We start from the raw sequence: 13,588 nt of genomic DNA on the forward strand, positions 1-13,588 counted from the left end.
TCTTGGGTTAAAATTTTTTGTCTTTCTGCTAAAAAATGTACTTCTTATGTAACTTCTTAGATTTAGGCTGGCATGGAATCTTTTATTCCCTCTCGGCATTTCTAAATCAAACTTCACTCTTCTCCATGGTTTTCCTCTCATTGTGCTGTTTCAATTTTCAATCATAAACATTACTTACATTACAGCACTTTTCTTCATACCCTGTAACTTCAGGGGTTCCTCAAGGTTCAATCCTTGGTCCTATACTTATTTTAATTTACACTAACAATCTCCCAGAAATTCTCACATCTAAAGTGGCATTGTTCTTTGATGACACTACCATTTATCCTTGTTATGATAAAAAGCCAGCACTCTCTGATTGCTCGAAGGGGGCATTTGAGCTTGAAACGAATCTCATTACAGCTTCAGCATGGGGCTCTCAGTGGCTGGTGAACATCAATTCAGATAAAACTCAATATATTTTAGCTAAATGTTATTGCAATTATCTAGATCTTATTATATTTATGAGCGGTAATCCACTTGATGAGTCATCTACCCTTCATCTTCTAGGATTAACTCTTCCAATCTTTCTTGAAAATCATATATCAAATCAGTTGCAAAATTAGCATCTGCTAAGGTTGCATCTCCTTATTATGCTTGCCACTTTCTTACTCAGGATTTTATTCTTTATCTCTTTAAGTCCATTAAATCCATTCTTGTATAGAATACTGTTGCCATATCTGGAGCAGATCTTCAAATGATGCCCTTTCTCTTTTAGACAAGGTGCAAAAACGCATTGTAAACATAGTTGGACCTGCTCTTGCAGTTAATTTTCAACCACTATCACATCATTGTAATACTGCTTCTATTTCTCTTTTTTGTAAATATTATAATAGGTACTGCTCTGAAGAGCTAGAGTCTCTTGTGCCAACTACAAAAATTAAATCTTGTGTTACTTGTCATTTAACTAAGTCTCATCCTTTTTATTGTGACTGTTCCTAAGTGCTCCAAAAATGCTTATTTGTCTAGACTTTTTTTTTCAAACATCAGTTCTTTGGAATTTGCTTCCTTCATCTTGTTTTCCTGATTCATATAATCTGCAATCTTTCAAGTCGTTTGACAATCGTTATCTTGCACTATAAACTTTTTCTTTTCTCTTCCAGTAGCTTCCAACTTTAATAGTAGTTGCGGTAGTGGTGTAGTGGTAAAGCGCTTGCTTCATAAGCAAGAGGTTCCGAGTTCGATCCCCACCACGTCCCTGGTAGTACCGCGCTCAACTTGTTTCTCCGCGCAGCGACTTTGTTCGTCAAGGTTCGTGTTTCGGAGTTATAGAGTTGAGAGAGGGTTATAACCACAATTAAGTAACCTCCTCATCTGTAGTGGCCTTCTGGGCCTTGGGGAGGTGAAATAACAAAAAAAAAAAAAAAAAAAGTTGCTTGCAGCCTTGTTAGAAGTGAAGTTGTTAAAAGAAAAAAAAAAGTATCAATTTCGGAAAGTGATGGAAAAAGGTCACAGAAAAGCAACAGCTATTTTATTCGAGTCTTTAAACTTACATCTTCAATACGATCTCTAGAAAAAATGGTTATTGGATTTCCCTTTTAAAAACTAATAAAGCTATCATTAGAAGCAGGAACTTTAAATATAAAAACTCCCTATTGCCCCCCAGAGCTACTGCAGCCATAAATAGAGCAATCAATGACAGGAATTCAAAGTATCGGATGATAAACATACAAATTTAAGAAGCAGTTCATAGATAAACAATAAACGGTAACAAATTTTGAGCACTCTGCAGCAGACTGGACACTAAAATAGTGCATATAAAGAGTTGATCAAAGGAATATCACATGTGGCCAGACTATCTATTTCTTATGACTATTGTTTTAAGGTATGTTATTCAATGTATTTTTTGATAAGTATTATTATTTCTATTGGTAAGTGTAATTATTATATAGAAAGCCATTTTGAAAACCATCAATGTTTATAGTATTTTATAATTTAATTTATATATTTTAACAAATATAACAGGTCGTATACTGACAATTGCTAAGGCATTTGGCTCTGATGAAATGACATATGCATAAAAAATATTACTTCAAAATAGCTGGTAAAAATCTGCATCTGACAAAAAACAAACTTAAAAAAATGAGCTATATTAGCATACAATTCAAGGCTGGTAAGGAAACCTTGCTTCAAAAGTATGTTAAAGAATAACACTTTTAATAAGTTCTAATAGAAACAATATCAATTTAAATAGATTGTGCTTTTGGTAGGCATTCATATACAAACCGAAAAAAAACTCTTTCAACTGCTGGTATTAATATATTGCCTAGTTGGAAACATCTCAAAAAACAATAATCTGAAGTAACATCAATTATTATGAATTATCTTGAACCTTATTCTGGTCTTTACTTCAGTCTATTTCAGGCTATTAAACTGACAATGCAAAGGATATTGGAGAACATTTTTTCAGATAAAAACATTGAAAATATACTAATGAAAATAAAGCTTTGATAAAAAAGATCAGTGTTAAAATATTGAAAGAATTGAAAATGGTGTTGTAATCAATTGAGACATTATAACTATGAATAGAATATTCAACTAACTTGACCAAGAAGACGGTTCTTTACTGTAAAAAATAACCGATTATATCACAAGGACAATACAATCCTTCAAACCAGTTCTAACCTGTGATGTAAAACCGATGCAAGTCAATTGGTATCTTGCAATAGTGTTCATATTATTCTATATTCCTAATATGTGAACATACTTGATATTAAAAATTATTACATTTAAATATTACTGATATTTTTATAGGTTCTTCATGCTTTACTGGGTACATTTGACCATTTCATGAAGACTGTTCTATATGTGAAAGCTGATGTTTTTCTATTGGTGTGAGTCCCCTTTCAGTGCTTTAATAAGATTTCTGAAGCTTGTAGCAACTTTATTAAAAGCAGAGACATTAAAAAAAAGAGGTATAAAATGGGACTACCCTGATGTAATTGGAAAAGAAACGACAACAACAACAGGTTATATAGCTAGAGAACTATTGCTCAAAAAAATAAACAGGGATTTAAATATTGCACAATTGCCTATTCAATATCATGCAACATTTTAAGAGTTCGAATTGGTGCTCACAGTAATTCTTTGAGTATTTTGCTTAAAAGAAAAATTTATAACATAGAAGCTATTGTTCTGATTTTTATTTATTCCTATTTAAAGAGTTTCTGTCTGTTACAAAAATAAATTTACATGGACCATGGATCAGTATAACACCATCATTTCACTAACTGGTTGGTCATTCTTGGGAGCTAATTTTGAATAATGAGGAAAGTGGTTTGTAAAATCTTTATGTTCAGGGTTAAAAGGTAATAACAAAATAATAAGATTGATACATACTAGACTCTTAAGAAAAAAACTAAATTGTCAATTTAACAGACACCATTAACCGAATGTGGATATTATCTGATAAAATTATTTTTGACAAGAGATTCAAGTCAAAACCACTCTGCAAATTTTGGTATGAAAGAGGACACTGATAAATATTGTCATATACAAAATGTCTCTAATAACATTTTATCTGAAGATGACACATATTTTAAAATGTTAACATATGGATAAATTATATATTTTAGTACTTCTTTTGATAATTTTTATTGTTTTTGTCATTGATGTACCTATGTTATCTTTGCATTACAAAATATGCATACATATTTATAAACATTTATACATACTTTTGTTATAACCAATAAAAAAAAAATTTTATGAATTTTTTAATATTTTGTTATTTGAAATTAAGACCTAAATATTCTGCAGCAAAATTATTTTTCACTTTCCGATCAAAAGTTATGAACCAATGTCCGTCAAACCGGTTTGGCCCACTGTGCATTGGTTGCAAAATTGAAATAATATATATTCTTTAATTTTTTTATCTTTTTTATAAAAACCTGCTGTTTTATGTTTCTGATTCAATTTTTGGTATGAGGTTTAATGAGGATTGTACCAAGATGATCTTGAAACAATATTCAAACTATATTAATGAGTATGATTTTAGAATTATAGTCTATAGATTACACCAGTCTACTTGTTTCTTTGTTTGTCAAGGTTCATGTTTTGTAGTTAAAGAGTTGATAGAGGGTTGTAGCCACAATAAAAAAGATAAGTAGCCTCCTTGACTGCAGTAACTCTCTTGGTCTTGGGGAGATGAACAATATTAAAAAGCTATATACAAAAAAAACTATTGAAAAAGTAATTACAAAACAAAAAATAAAAATCATAATGCTGCTGTTTGTCTCTGTATATGGAATCCCAGATCTAAACTTATACATAACACACAAAGTGCCAACATGATATATATTTTTAAAACAGTTACAATATAAAAAATTAAGTTGTTTATATTATATTATTTATATTAAACAATGGAATATAATTATATTTATTTATATTAAATTTAGTTGTTGAAGTAAAAATTATACATTTTATTTTAAAAGCTAAATATACAGTTATAATAATTCAAAAAATATTTATTTAATATAAATAAACATTTCCTGTTACAATAATAAAAATTTCCTCCTAAAAGATTGATTTAAATCAAATATATGGCTTCAAGTCAGACTGATTTATAAAAATTTTATGTAGATGTTGCAGAGCAAGTTTTCAATCAATGCATTTCAGATAATGGTCTTCCTCCAAAAGATCCCCAATTCAAAATTACATGCTCTTATGAGTTTCTTGAAGATACCTTTGCTCCATGGTGCACCATTTCCTCAGATAGTAACAAGCAGCAGTATCCAAACAAATTGTTGGAAAATTCTTATAGAACACCATTTTTCTCAATAGTTTCTAGTATAAGAACAAGGTTTCCTGTCAATTGGATGAGGAAAAATGATTTCAAACAAAATCATCCTTTGAAGTTTATGGTATTGTTTGTTGTTTTTTTTGATTTTTTTAGGAACTTTTTAATATGAATATTTAAAGTTTTCACAGATACACACACACATACACAAATATATTAATCTCGTTGATTCTTTTTAAATTTTGTGTTTTTAAACTTTTACAATTTAAGTTTAATGTTTTTGAATGAATTTTTAAAAAAAAGAGCAGAACCTTGTAATTTAGTTATATTTTTTTTATAAAAAGCTTTTAATTTACCTTTTAGGTTCAAAATGAGCATATTGATCTTTTGTGTCATCCTTTAGTTATTAATTTATTGAGGCACAAATGGAGTTGTTGTGGGCGATATGCATATTATTCCAGACTCTTTTTATACATGGTTTTTCTTGTATTTATTAATGGTTATGCTTTAACGTTAAGATCTAATTTATACCAACTTAATACAGATAAAACAGTTTTATATTGTCAGCCTTTACATGCAGCAAGTGTAAGTTCTTCAGTGAAGTTTTTTGTTAATCCTGCCAGATATTTTGTCATAATATTGTGTTCTTTGAGTTTAGGAATCGAGGTAATTTTATTTTTATTTTTACTATATTATTGATATTGATTGTTATTTCTTATAAAGTAAAGTTATCAAAGTCATTAAAAGTTAGCAAAAGTTTGTTAAAACTGTTACATTCTCTTTAATTTTTTTTTTGGTAACAATTTTTAAATGTTGCAAAAAAAATTTTTAAATATATAATTTAAAAAATATTTCTGGCACTATTTTTTGCATTTTTTGTAACAATAATAAAAAACTATCTTGTCATTGTTAAATTGTTATTACTTGTGATTTTAATTGTGATTTTTGAAACAAAGTATGTTATAGTAGTAAAAGTTTACTTTATTTTACAAACATTTTGATGAACTTTTTAAAAAAATTTTCATTACTTTTTAAAAAACTTCTTGCAGATTTTCCCTTAAAATGTCCAATTATGTGTATAATTATGTGATATAAATTTATGTGTATTATGTGTATAAATATGTGATATAAATTTTTCAAATTTTATCTTAAGTTTCAAATTTTACTTTTAATCAGAATATTATTAAACTTTTCTCATTTAAATAAAAAAAAATTTTGTTATTTAAATGAGAAAAATTTTATTTCTTAAACTGCATTTGATAAACTTTTTCATCATATATTTATGAAGTATTTTTCATCGTATTTTTATGAAGTATTTCAAAATTCTTCATAAAATCAGTTGATCATTAGTGTGGTGCAGTTATTAACCAGTTAACAACCAAACATGGTTTATTGTTGCTAAGTTTTGAGCATCTTATGGTTGATAAATACTGTCTCCAAATTCAATTAATTGTGAATAAGTAAGATAAAATACACCAAGAATTCTTACCCAAACAAAAGTTACAAAATAATCAAGGTTAAGGGTTTAGTATTACATTAGATGAATAATCTGACTTAAAATTAAATTTTTTATGAATGTAAATTATATAAATTATAATTAATTTTTAATCTTAGTATTGTTTGAGTTCATGAAATAAATGATAACTGATAAATGTATAGTTCTTTTGTAAAAAATTTTAAAACTAATTTTTTTCAGACAATGTTGGTAACGTTACCACAGATTATGCATCTGTAATAAAAAAAGCAGAAAACTTGTTTAGTGCAAACCATCAGTTGTATTTAGTGCACAACATCTAATTCAAGACCTCTGTGCAAAAATGATGTGACTTTATTTTTGGTTAATTTTCAGATTTGGATAGAGTATTACTAATTATAAGATGGTCTATGACTTAAAAAATCTTTGGTCTATGACTTTAAAAAAAAAGGTTGATGCAAAAATAATTTAGATTAGAGCCCTCCTTATGCCATTTAACTAAGGATTTGAATGAATCTTTGTCTTTTCTTTGAATACTATATTAGGTGCTGCTCTAAAAAGCTAGCATCTTTTGTGTCATCTACAAAAAATTCTCTTATTACTTATCATTCAGTTAAGTCTCATCCTTTTACTGTGACTATTCCTAAGTGCTCCAAAAATTCCTTTTCATTTAATTTTGATAATCTTGACTCAATGCATGGGTTTCGCTTGTGTCTGTTTTTATGACTATGCAACTCATTCTATTATCTCCTAATGAGGGTACAGCTCTAAAACTCACTTTTATGGTTCTGAGGCCGGCTGGTAGTTGGGTTTCTTGAACTCTGTGGTAGCTCTCAGAGAGGCTGATTCCATCAACAGCTGAAAAAATATCAAATTATTAACAGTGCCATGTTGCTTATGGATGGTGTCCCTGTTTGTACTTTTGGTGTGCATTGCCAAGGCCACATTTGGAGCCCTTTGTTACAAATGTGCTTCTTACATAACTTGATGGATTCAGGCTGGCATGGAATCTTTTATTCCTTCTCAACAATTCCCAGTCATGCCTCACCCTTCTCCATGGTTTTCCTCACATTGTGCTGCTGCAATTGCCAATCAAAACCATTACTTCCATATCTATCACTATTCTTAGGTCATAAAATCTTGTATTTCATCACAAAAATTAGGCTCTCGTGACTTCTGGAGAATCTTTAATAGTATCAATAATAAAGGCAAATCTGTAATTCCACCTCTCTTGTATGGTTCAGACTTTGCCACCTCATCTAAAGACAAAGCTGAATTGTTTGCTAAGAACTTTTCATTGCTTGACATTTGTATCACTCCAGCTTCTGTATCTAAAGTGATTTCCTGCTTAGACTCTTCTATAGCTTGTGGCCTGGACAACATGTCTGTAATAGTCTTGCAGAAGTGTTCTTCGGATACTTTCTTATAGGTGTCATCTATACTTTCAAAACTATTCAATAATTGCTTATCAGAGTCTTGTTTTCCAGCTTGCTGGAAAGCGGCATCTGTTGTCTCTATTTTCAAAAATTCTGGAGAGCAGTCTGATTCGTCTAACTACGGCCCCATTAGTCTTCTTCCTATCATAAGCAAGGTTTTTGAATCTTTAATTAACAAACACTTAATCTCTCATCTTAAATCTAATAACTTACTTTCTGATCATCAATATAGATTTTGATCTTCTTGTTCAACAGCTGATTTTCTAACAGTAATAACTGATAGGTTTTATCGTGCATTAGATAAAGGTAGAGAGGTTAAGGCTATTGCTCTTGACATTTCTAAAGCTTTTGATAAAGTTTGAAATGCTGGTCTTCTCCATAAGCTTTCTTCTTACGGTGTATTTGGTAACATCTTTAAGGTTATTGAATCCTTCTTTTTCAAACGTAGTATAATAGTTGTCCTCAATGGACAGCACTATTCTTCTTATCCTGTACTTCTTCTTATCCTTAACTTCTTATCCTGTAACTTCTTTAGATTCTAACTTTAGACGTTTCTCAAGGTTCTATCCTTGGCCCTATACTCTTTTTAATTTACATTAACAATATTCCAGATATTCTCACATGCAAAGTGGTATTGTTTGCTGATGATACTACTATTTATTCTTGTCATGATAAGAAGCCAACACTCTCTGATTGCTTGGAGGGGGCTTTTTAGCTTGAAAAGGATCTCACTTCTGCTACAGCATGGGGCTCACAGTGACTGGTGAAATTTAATTCAGATAAAACTTTTTCAGCCAATCGTTATTGCAATAATTTGAATCTTTCTATATTTATGAATTTAATGTACTTGATGAGTCATCTACTCTTCATCTTCTAGGGTCAACTCTTACTTCCGATCTTTCTTGGAAACCATATATCAAATTCGTTGCAAAATTAGCATCTTCTAAGGTTGCATCTCTTTATCGAGCTCAACACTTTCTTACTCTTACTTACTACTTTCTTACTCTTTTCTTGTTTGTGTTCCTGATTTATATAATTTGCAATCTTTTAAGTTGTTTGTGAATCATTACCTTGCCTTATGAACTTAATCTTTTCTCTTCCAGTAACTTCCACCTCTACTAGTGGTGGCTTGTAGCCTTGTTGGAATTGAATATGTATAAAAAAAAAAAAAGAAATAAATAATACTTATTCATTACATTTATTTGGTACAAAAATAACATAACTCCGGAGTTACCTTCTTTTTGCACTGGGCGTATTTTGTGTTTTTGATGCATTGAGTTCTTGTTTGTTTTTCAGTTGTTTTTTTTATTATTTTTAAAGTCATGCTAGTTCAGTAAAATATTTTAAGTATTTTATTCCAGTTTATTATAGTATATACATGTATATATTTTATTATAGTATAGTATTATAAGTTTCAACTGCAGTACCTAACAGACACTTATACAAGAAATAATATGGCTATTTGTGTTGTAAGTGACAGCAGTATATTTGACAATTTGTTTAATGACCCAAATTTTTTCAAATTTGTTTCAAATGCAAGTGCTGAAATTACTATTTTAGTACAAACTGAAATTGCTTTCTTAGTTCTAAAAGTGTGAAAGTGAATCCAGTTGAAATAAAATAAAAAATTTACAAGAAAACCCATCAAAAATGATAATGCTTGGAAACAAAATATTGCTATAAAAAGGAAAGCTGAAGAAAAGACTTAATTCGGTTTGAGATTAGTAAAAAACCTGTTGGGCAAGAGAGAAATACTATATATGTTTGCACCTGTAGTACAAACTTTTAACAGTATTGGTGATAAAGAAAAACAGGTTTTTATTGGAGAACAAGTTCAAGTAAAAACAGTTAAAAGATGGAGGCTTAAATCTGGGGATGGCCCAAAACGTTCATGTTTTTCTGTGTATACAATAAAAGTGTGTGTGGGGGGGGGGGGGGGGGGGAAAGCAACAAAGGTATGCAAAATAGCTTTTGTACCTTATATATGGTGTGAGAGAATCAAAAAGGTTGAATGTATTGCTAAACAATTGTAAGAAAGTATTCCTGCTTCAAGAGATATGTATAGCAAACACAAAAGCTGTACCAATATGATAACAAAAGACATTGCATACCAAATTTGAAAAAGACTTAATGTGAATCATTAACTCTTTTTCAAAGCGAACATCTCTTAACAGTAGAATTCAAAATTAAAATAAGGGGTATTTGTCTCCTGAATTAAATATGCAAAAAATAAACAAACTCTTTCTTCAAAAATATGTGCCTGCTATCTATAACAGTTTGGGAAATAAGCAAGATTTTGTGAAAATAATAGTTTTTTATGATTATTTTTGTAATCACTTCATAACGCCCTTTAACTATTTATTTGGAAAGCCTCAATGTGACAAGTGAGTGATCCAAAAAATTTATTGCAGCAGCCAAAATTATTTCTGGGTTTTTGTATTGAAAAAGAAGTACAAGAAAAAAAGTCAGCTATTTTTACACACAATTGAAAGACAAAAATATGAAAAAGAAATATTAATGAAATAAAGATAAATATTAATCAAATAGATATTGCCCCCTCCAAGAAATCAGAGAGTGTTGGCTTCTTATCATGACAAGAATAAATAGTAATATCATCAGCAAACAATGCCACCTTGGATGTGAGAATATCTAGAAGATTGTTATCAGCTAAATATTCTCATTCATTTGATAAATGGTGATGTAATTGTATTTATATGTATTTGTATTTATAGTTATATGTATTTGTATGTATATGTAATTCAAATGCAAGCTTTGGGAGTAAAAATCGAGTTACAATGTTTTTGTACCAAGGTCTTTAATAAGCAATTATCAAGCTTCTTTATGATAAAAAAATTATTTTTTTAGTTAATGTATTTAAACTGTAAAAATCAACCAGTTAATAAACAGAATACTTTTTGGACAACAAGGAAGATTATGATGTTGTTAGTTTAGAGCTTTTATTTGAAACGAATATTAGACATGCAATTGTAGGTCTGCTGATAGAAAAGAATTGGAAAAATTTTTATATAATCAGCCTATCAACAACAAAAAGTGATAATAAAAAAAACCCAGTAAAGTATAGAAGAAAAATATAGAAATTATTTTAAAAGCTTTCATTAAATTTTGGACACCTGTCCAAAGACGTGCTATAAATGTAGACGAGTACTATAAATGTTGGAGTGATTTATATACTATTATTATATAATTGTTATCATTGTTGTAAATGATTAGGAAAGGAAAGTGAATAGGTTGTTGTTGTTCAATGTTGGAGTTGAACAATAAAGTAAGAAATGCTTTGCAAAAAAGTCCAATAAATGTTGAGTTTGCTTACACATATAATGAAGGTATTGGTTCGATATTGAACATCATAGCTTTGCAGCTATTAAAAGTTGCTGTAAAATCATTGTGTTGCAAAAATTTAAGCTTATATAAAATTAAAATTTGTATTAAACAAATTAACACAGAAAAACATATTATTAAGCAAAAAACAAAAGTATGATTTTTTAGCATTTTGGGAAAAGCCACTTATTGTTGGATTTTCTATATTTTCTTCATGAAAATATAGAAAATCAAACTTTAGTGATAATAAAAATAAAGTATAAAAAGTATGGAATTTTTGATAAAATTGGTAAAACTGGTTCAATAAACCTAATAATAATTGAGTACATGTTTCTAACAACCAGAACTAAAATGTTGTCAGTGATAACATTGATTAAGCAAACAATGTAGATATCCCTTTGGGTTTATAAACATTTTCAAAATGATGGTTTTAATATATCCTTGAATGAAAATTTTCAATTGAAATGTTGAAAAAATTTTTCAATAAAAAAAATAAATAAATAGTATTATAGAAAAAGATAAAAAAAACTGAAATGATATTGGATTTGTTGTGAAGAAAAAAATAGCTTATTTGAAAGTCCCGTATATAATTACAGTGGTAAATATTTTTAAATTGTTATTAATTATTAAAAGTTATTAAAGTTGTTATTTAAAGTTGTTAAAATTAATTTTTACCATCACTCAGTTGTTCAACAAGTGTGAATCAGAATTCTTTTTGCAAGCATATTTTCAAAAAAGTTATACTTTTATAATTAAATGATTAATTTTTCACATATTATCTAATGAGGTAGTAGATTAGTGTATTTTTTGGCTCACAGAGGTGATTTTAGGAATAAAATGTGTGTTTGCGGGAGGAGGGGGGTGGCAAATCTTTAAAATCTGCCAACTGCTTTCTTAAAAAAAAAAGATCCTCAAAACTAAAAAACTGCCAACTGAATGTGTCAAATGGCCGACTAGCCTTCTTTGGGGTAGCACACCCTCCCCCTCTTCCTCATAAAATTGCCCCTAATTTCACCTCAGGAAGATTTTTTTAAACTTATTTCAAACAAATTTCTGTCAACCCTACACTCTGATACACAAACAAAGTTTGTGTTTTGGAGTTTAGGGCTGACAGATAGTTTCAATAAAATAATTAAAAAAAAAAATAGTAGCCTCCTTAACTGTAGCAAGCTCTTTGGGTCTTGTTGAGAAGAACTTAATCAAGTTTAAATTAAATTAAATTAAATAAAATTAATTTTATGACTTTATTGTTTTAAGTATTGATTTAGGATCATTACATTCACCCTGCTACTTGTAGCATGTAACACAGTACTTCCTGCCCCATGTCTTGGTGATTTGTAGGGTTTATTTTTTTAGGCAAAAGCTCGGACATTAAAACTCTAACTTAAAATTCTTCTGCCTTGGTATGGTATGTCATTAAAAGTACTCATCCTAGCAGATGACTGCATAATTATAGATAGATCCAATAGATGGACAGATAACTCCATGATAATAGTATCCAGGTATTGTCTTGTAAAAAACCTCCTTGGCAAACCTTAAGGGGTAAGCAGAATATTTCTGTTGATAAGCCTTGCTTCTCTTCTTTATCTGTTAGGCTTATGTAAATGTAAAACTGTGTTACATTGTTTCCTGCCTAGGATGCTGAATCTTCTTGACTCTACTCATAATTTTTTTTGTGCCTCCAGTTGCTCTGCAACTCTTCCTATTATCTCCTAATGAGGGTATAGCTCTAAAACTCAGGTTCTGAGGTCAACTTCTAGCAGGGTTTCCTGAACTCTATTGTAGCTCTCAAAAAGGTTGATTTCATAAACAGCTGTAAAATAAAAGAGTATTAATATTGCCCTATTGTGCATGGTGTCCCTGTTAGTGCTTTTAGTTTTACAAGTATTAGTGGTTTTTGAAGGAACTTCTCATCTTATTTTCCAAATAAATCCTACTACTTGCAAAATTTACCAGATTTGCTATTTATGAGTTAAATTTGAATTTGACTTAGGATCTTCTTTTTTTTTTATTTTTTATTTTTTACATTAGCAGTGTTATGCACTTTTGGTACAAGTTCAATATTAATTGATTTTAGATAATTCTTTATGTGAACAATGTAACAAAGAACAAACCAGAAGATGATACTGTAATTTTTATGATATTTTTCAATAAGTTTATCTAATTTGACAAGACATTTTGAAATGTACTCATTTTAATTAACTGCTTGACCTGATGGAGCTATGTAATGCTGAAAAATTCCTTTTTTCAAGAATGCAATCCAAGCTAGTAATTTTGGCTCGAATTTATGTCAAAAGAGTAGAATCCAGCATTTCCAGAAATATTGGTTTAAATAAAAGAATAATTCATTGCCAATAAAAAAATTTTTTTTCCAAAAAATCAAAACTAATCTACAGCATTTGGAACGAACAGCTGCTTGTTGCACCAGTTTTCTTTTAGGCGTTTTCATAATAACAAATACCAATGTTTTTATTGATAATTTTGCATATGTATGATTGTGATACATTAAATCATTTTGCAAGACCATGCTGTGGAATACAATCCTTTCGATCAATTTTTTAAGAT

At 29.3% G+C, this 13,588-nt stretch overlaps 1 protein-coding gene across 1 annotated transcript in view; it reads left to right on the forward strand.

Annotated features, from left to right (window-relative positions):
- The window catches only part of LOC136078138 (transient receptor potential cation channel subfamily A member 1-like), a 124,497-nt gene that overhangs the window by 93,201 nt on the left and 17,708 nt on the right, over nt 1-13,588 (forward strand). Inside the window, exons 14-15 of the mRNA XM_065793172.1 lie at nt 4,618-4,898; nt 5,138-5,440. Of these exons, the coding sequence (XP_065649244.1) occupies nt 4,618-4,898; nt 5,138-5,440 (584 nt within the window). The remainder of the gene's footprint in view (nt 1-4,617; nt 4,899-5,137; nt 5,441-13,588) is intronic.

This window comes from Hydra vulgaris, chromosome 03 (assembly GCF_038396675.1).
Source record: "Hydra vulgaris chromosome 03, alternate assembly HydraT2T_AEP".
Classification (NCBI taxonomy): domain Eukaryota; kingdom Metazoa; phylum Cnidaria; class Hydrozoa; order Anthoathecata; family Hydridae; genus Hydra; species Hydra vulgaris.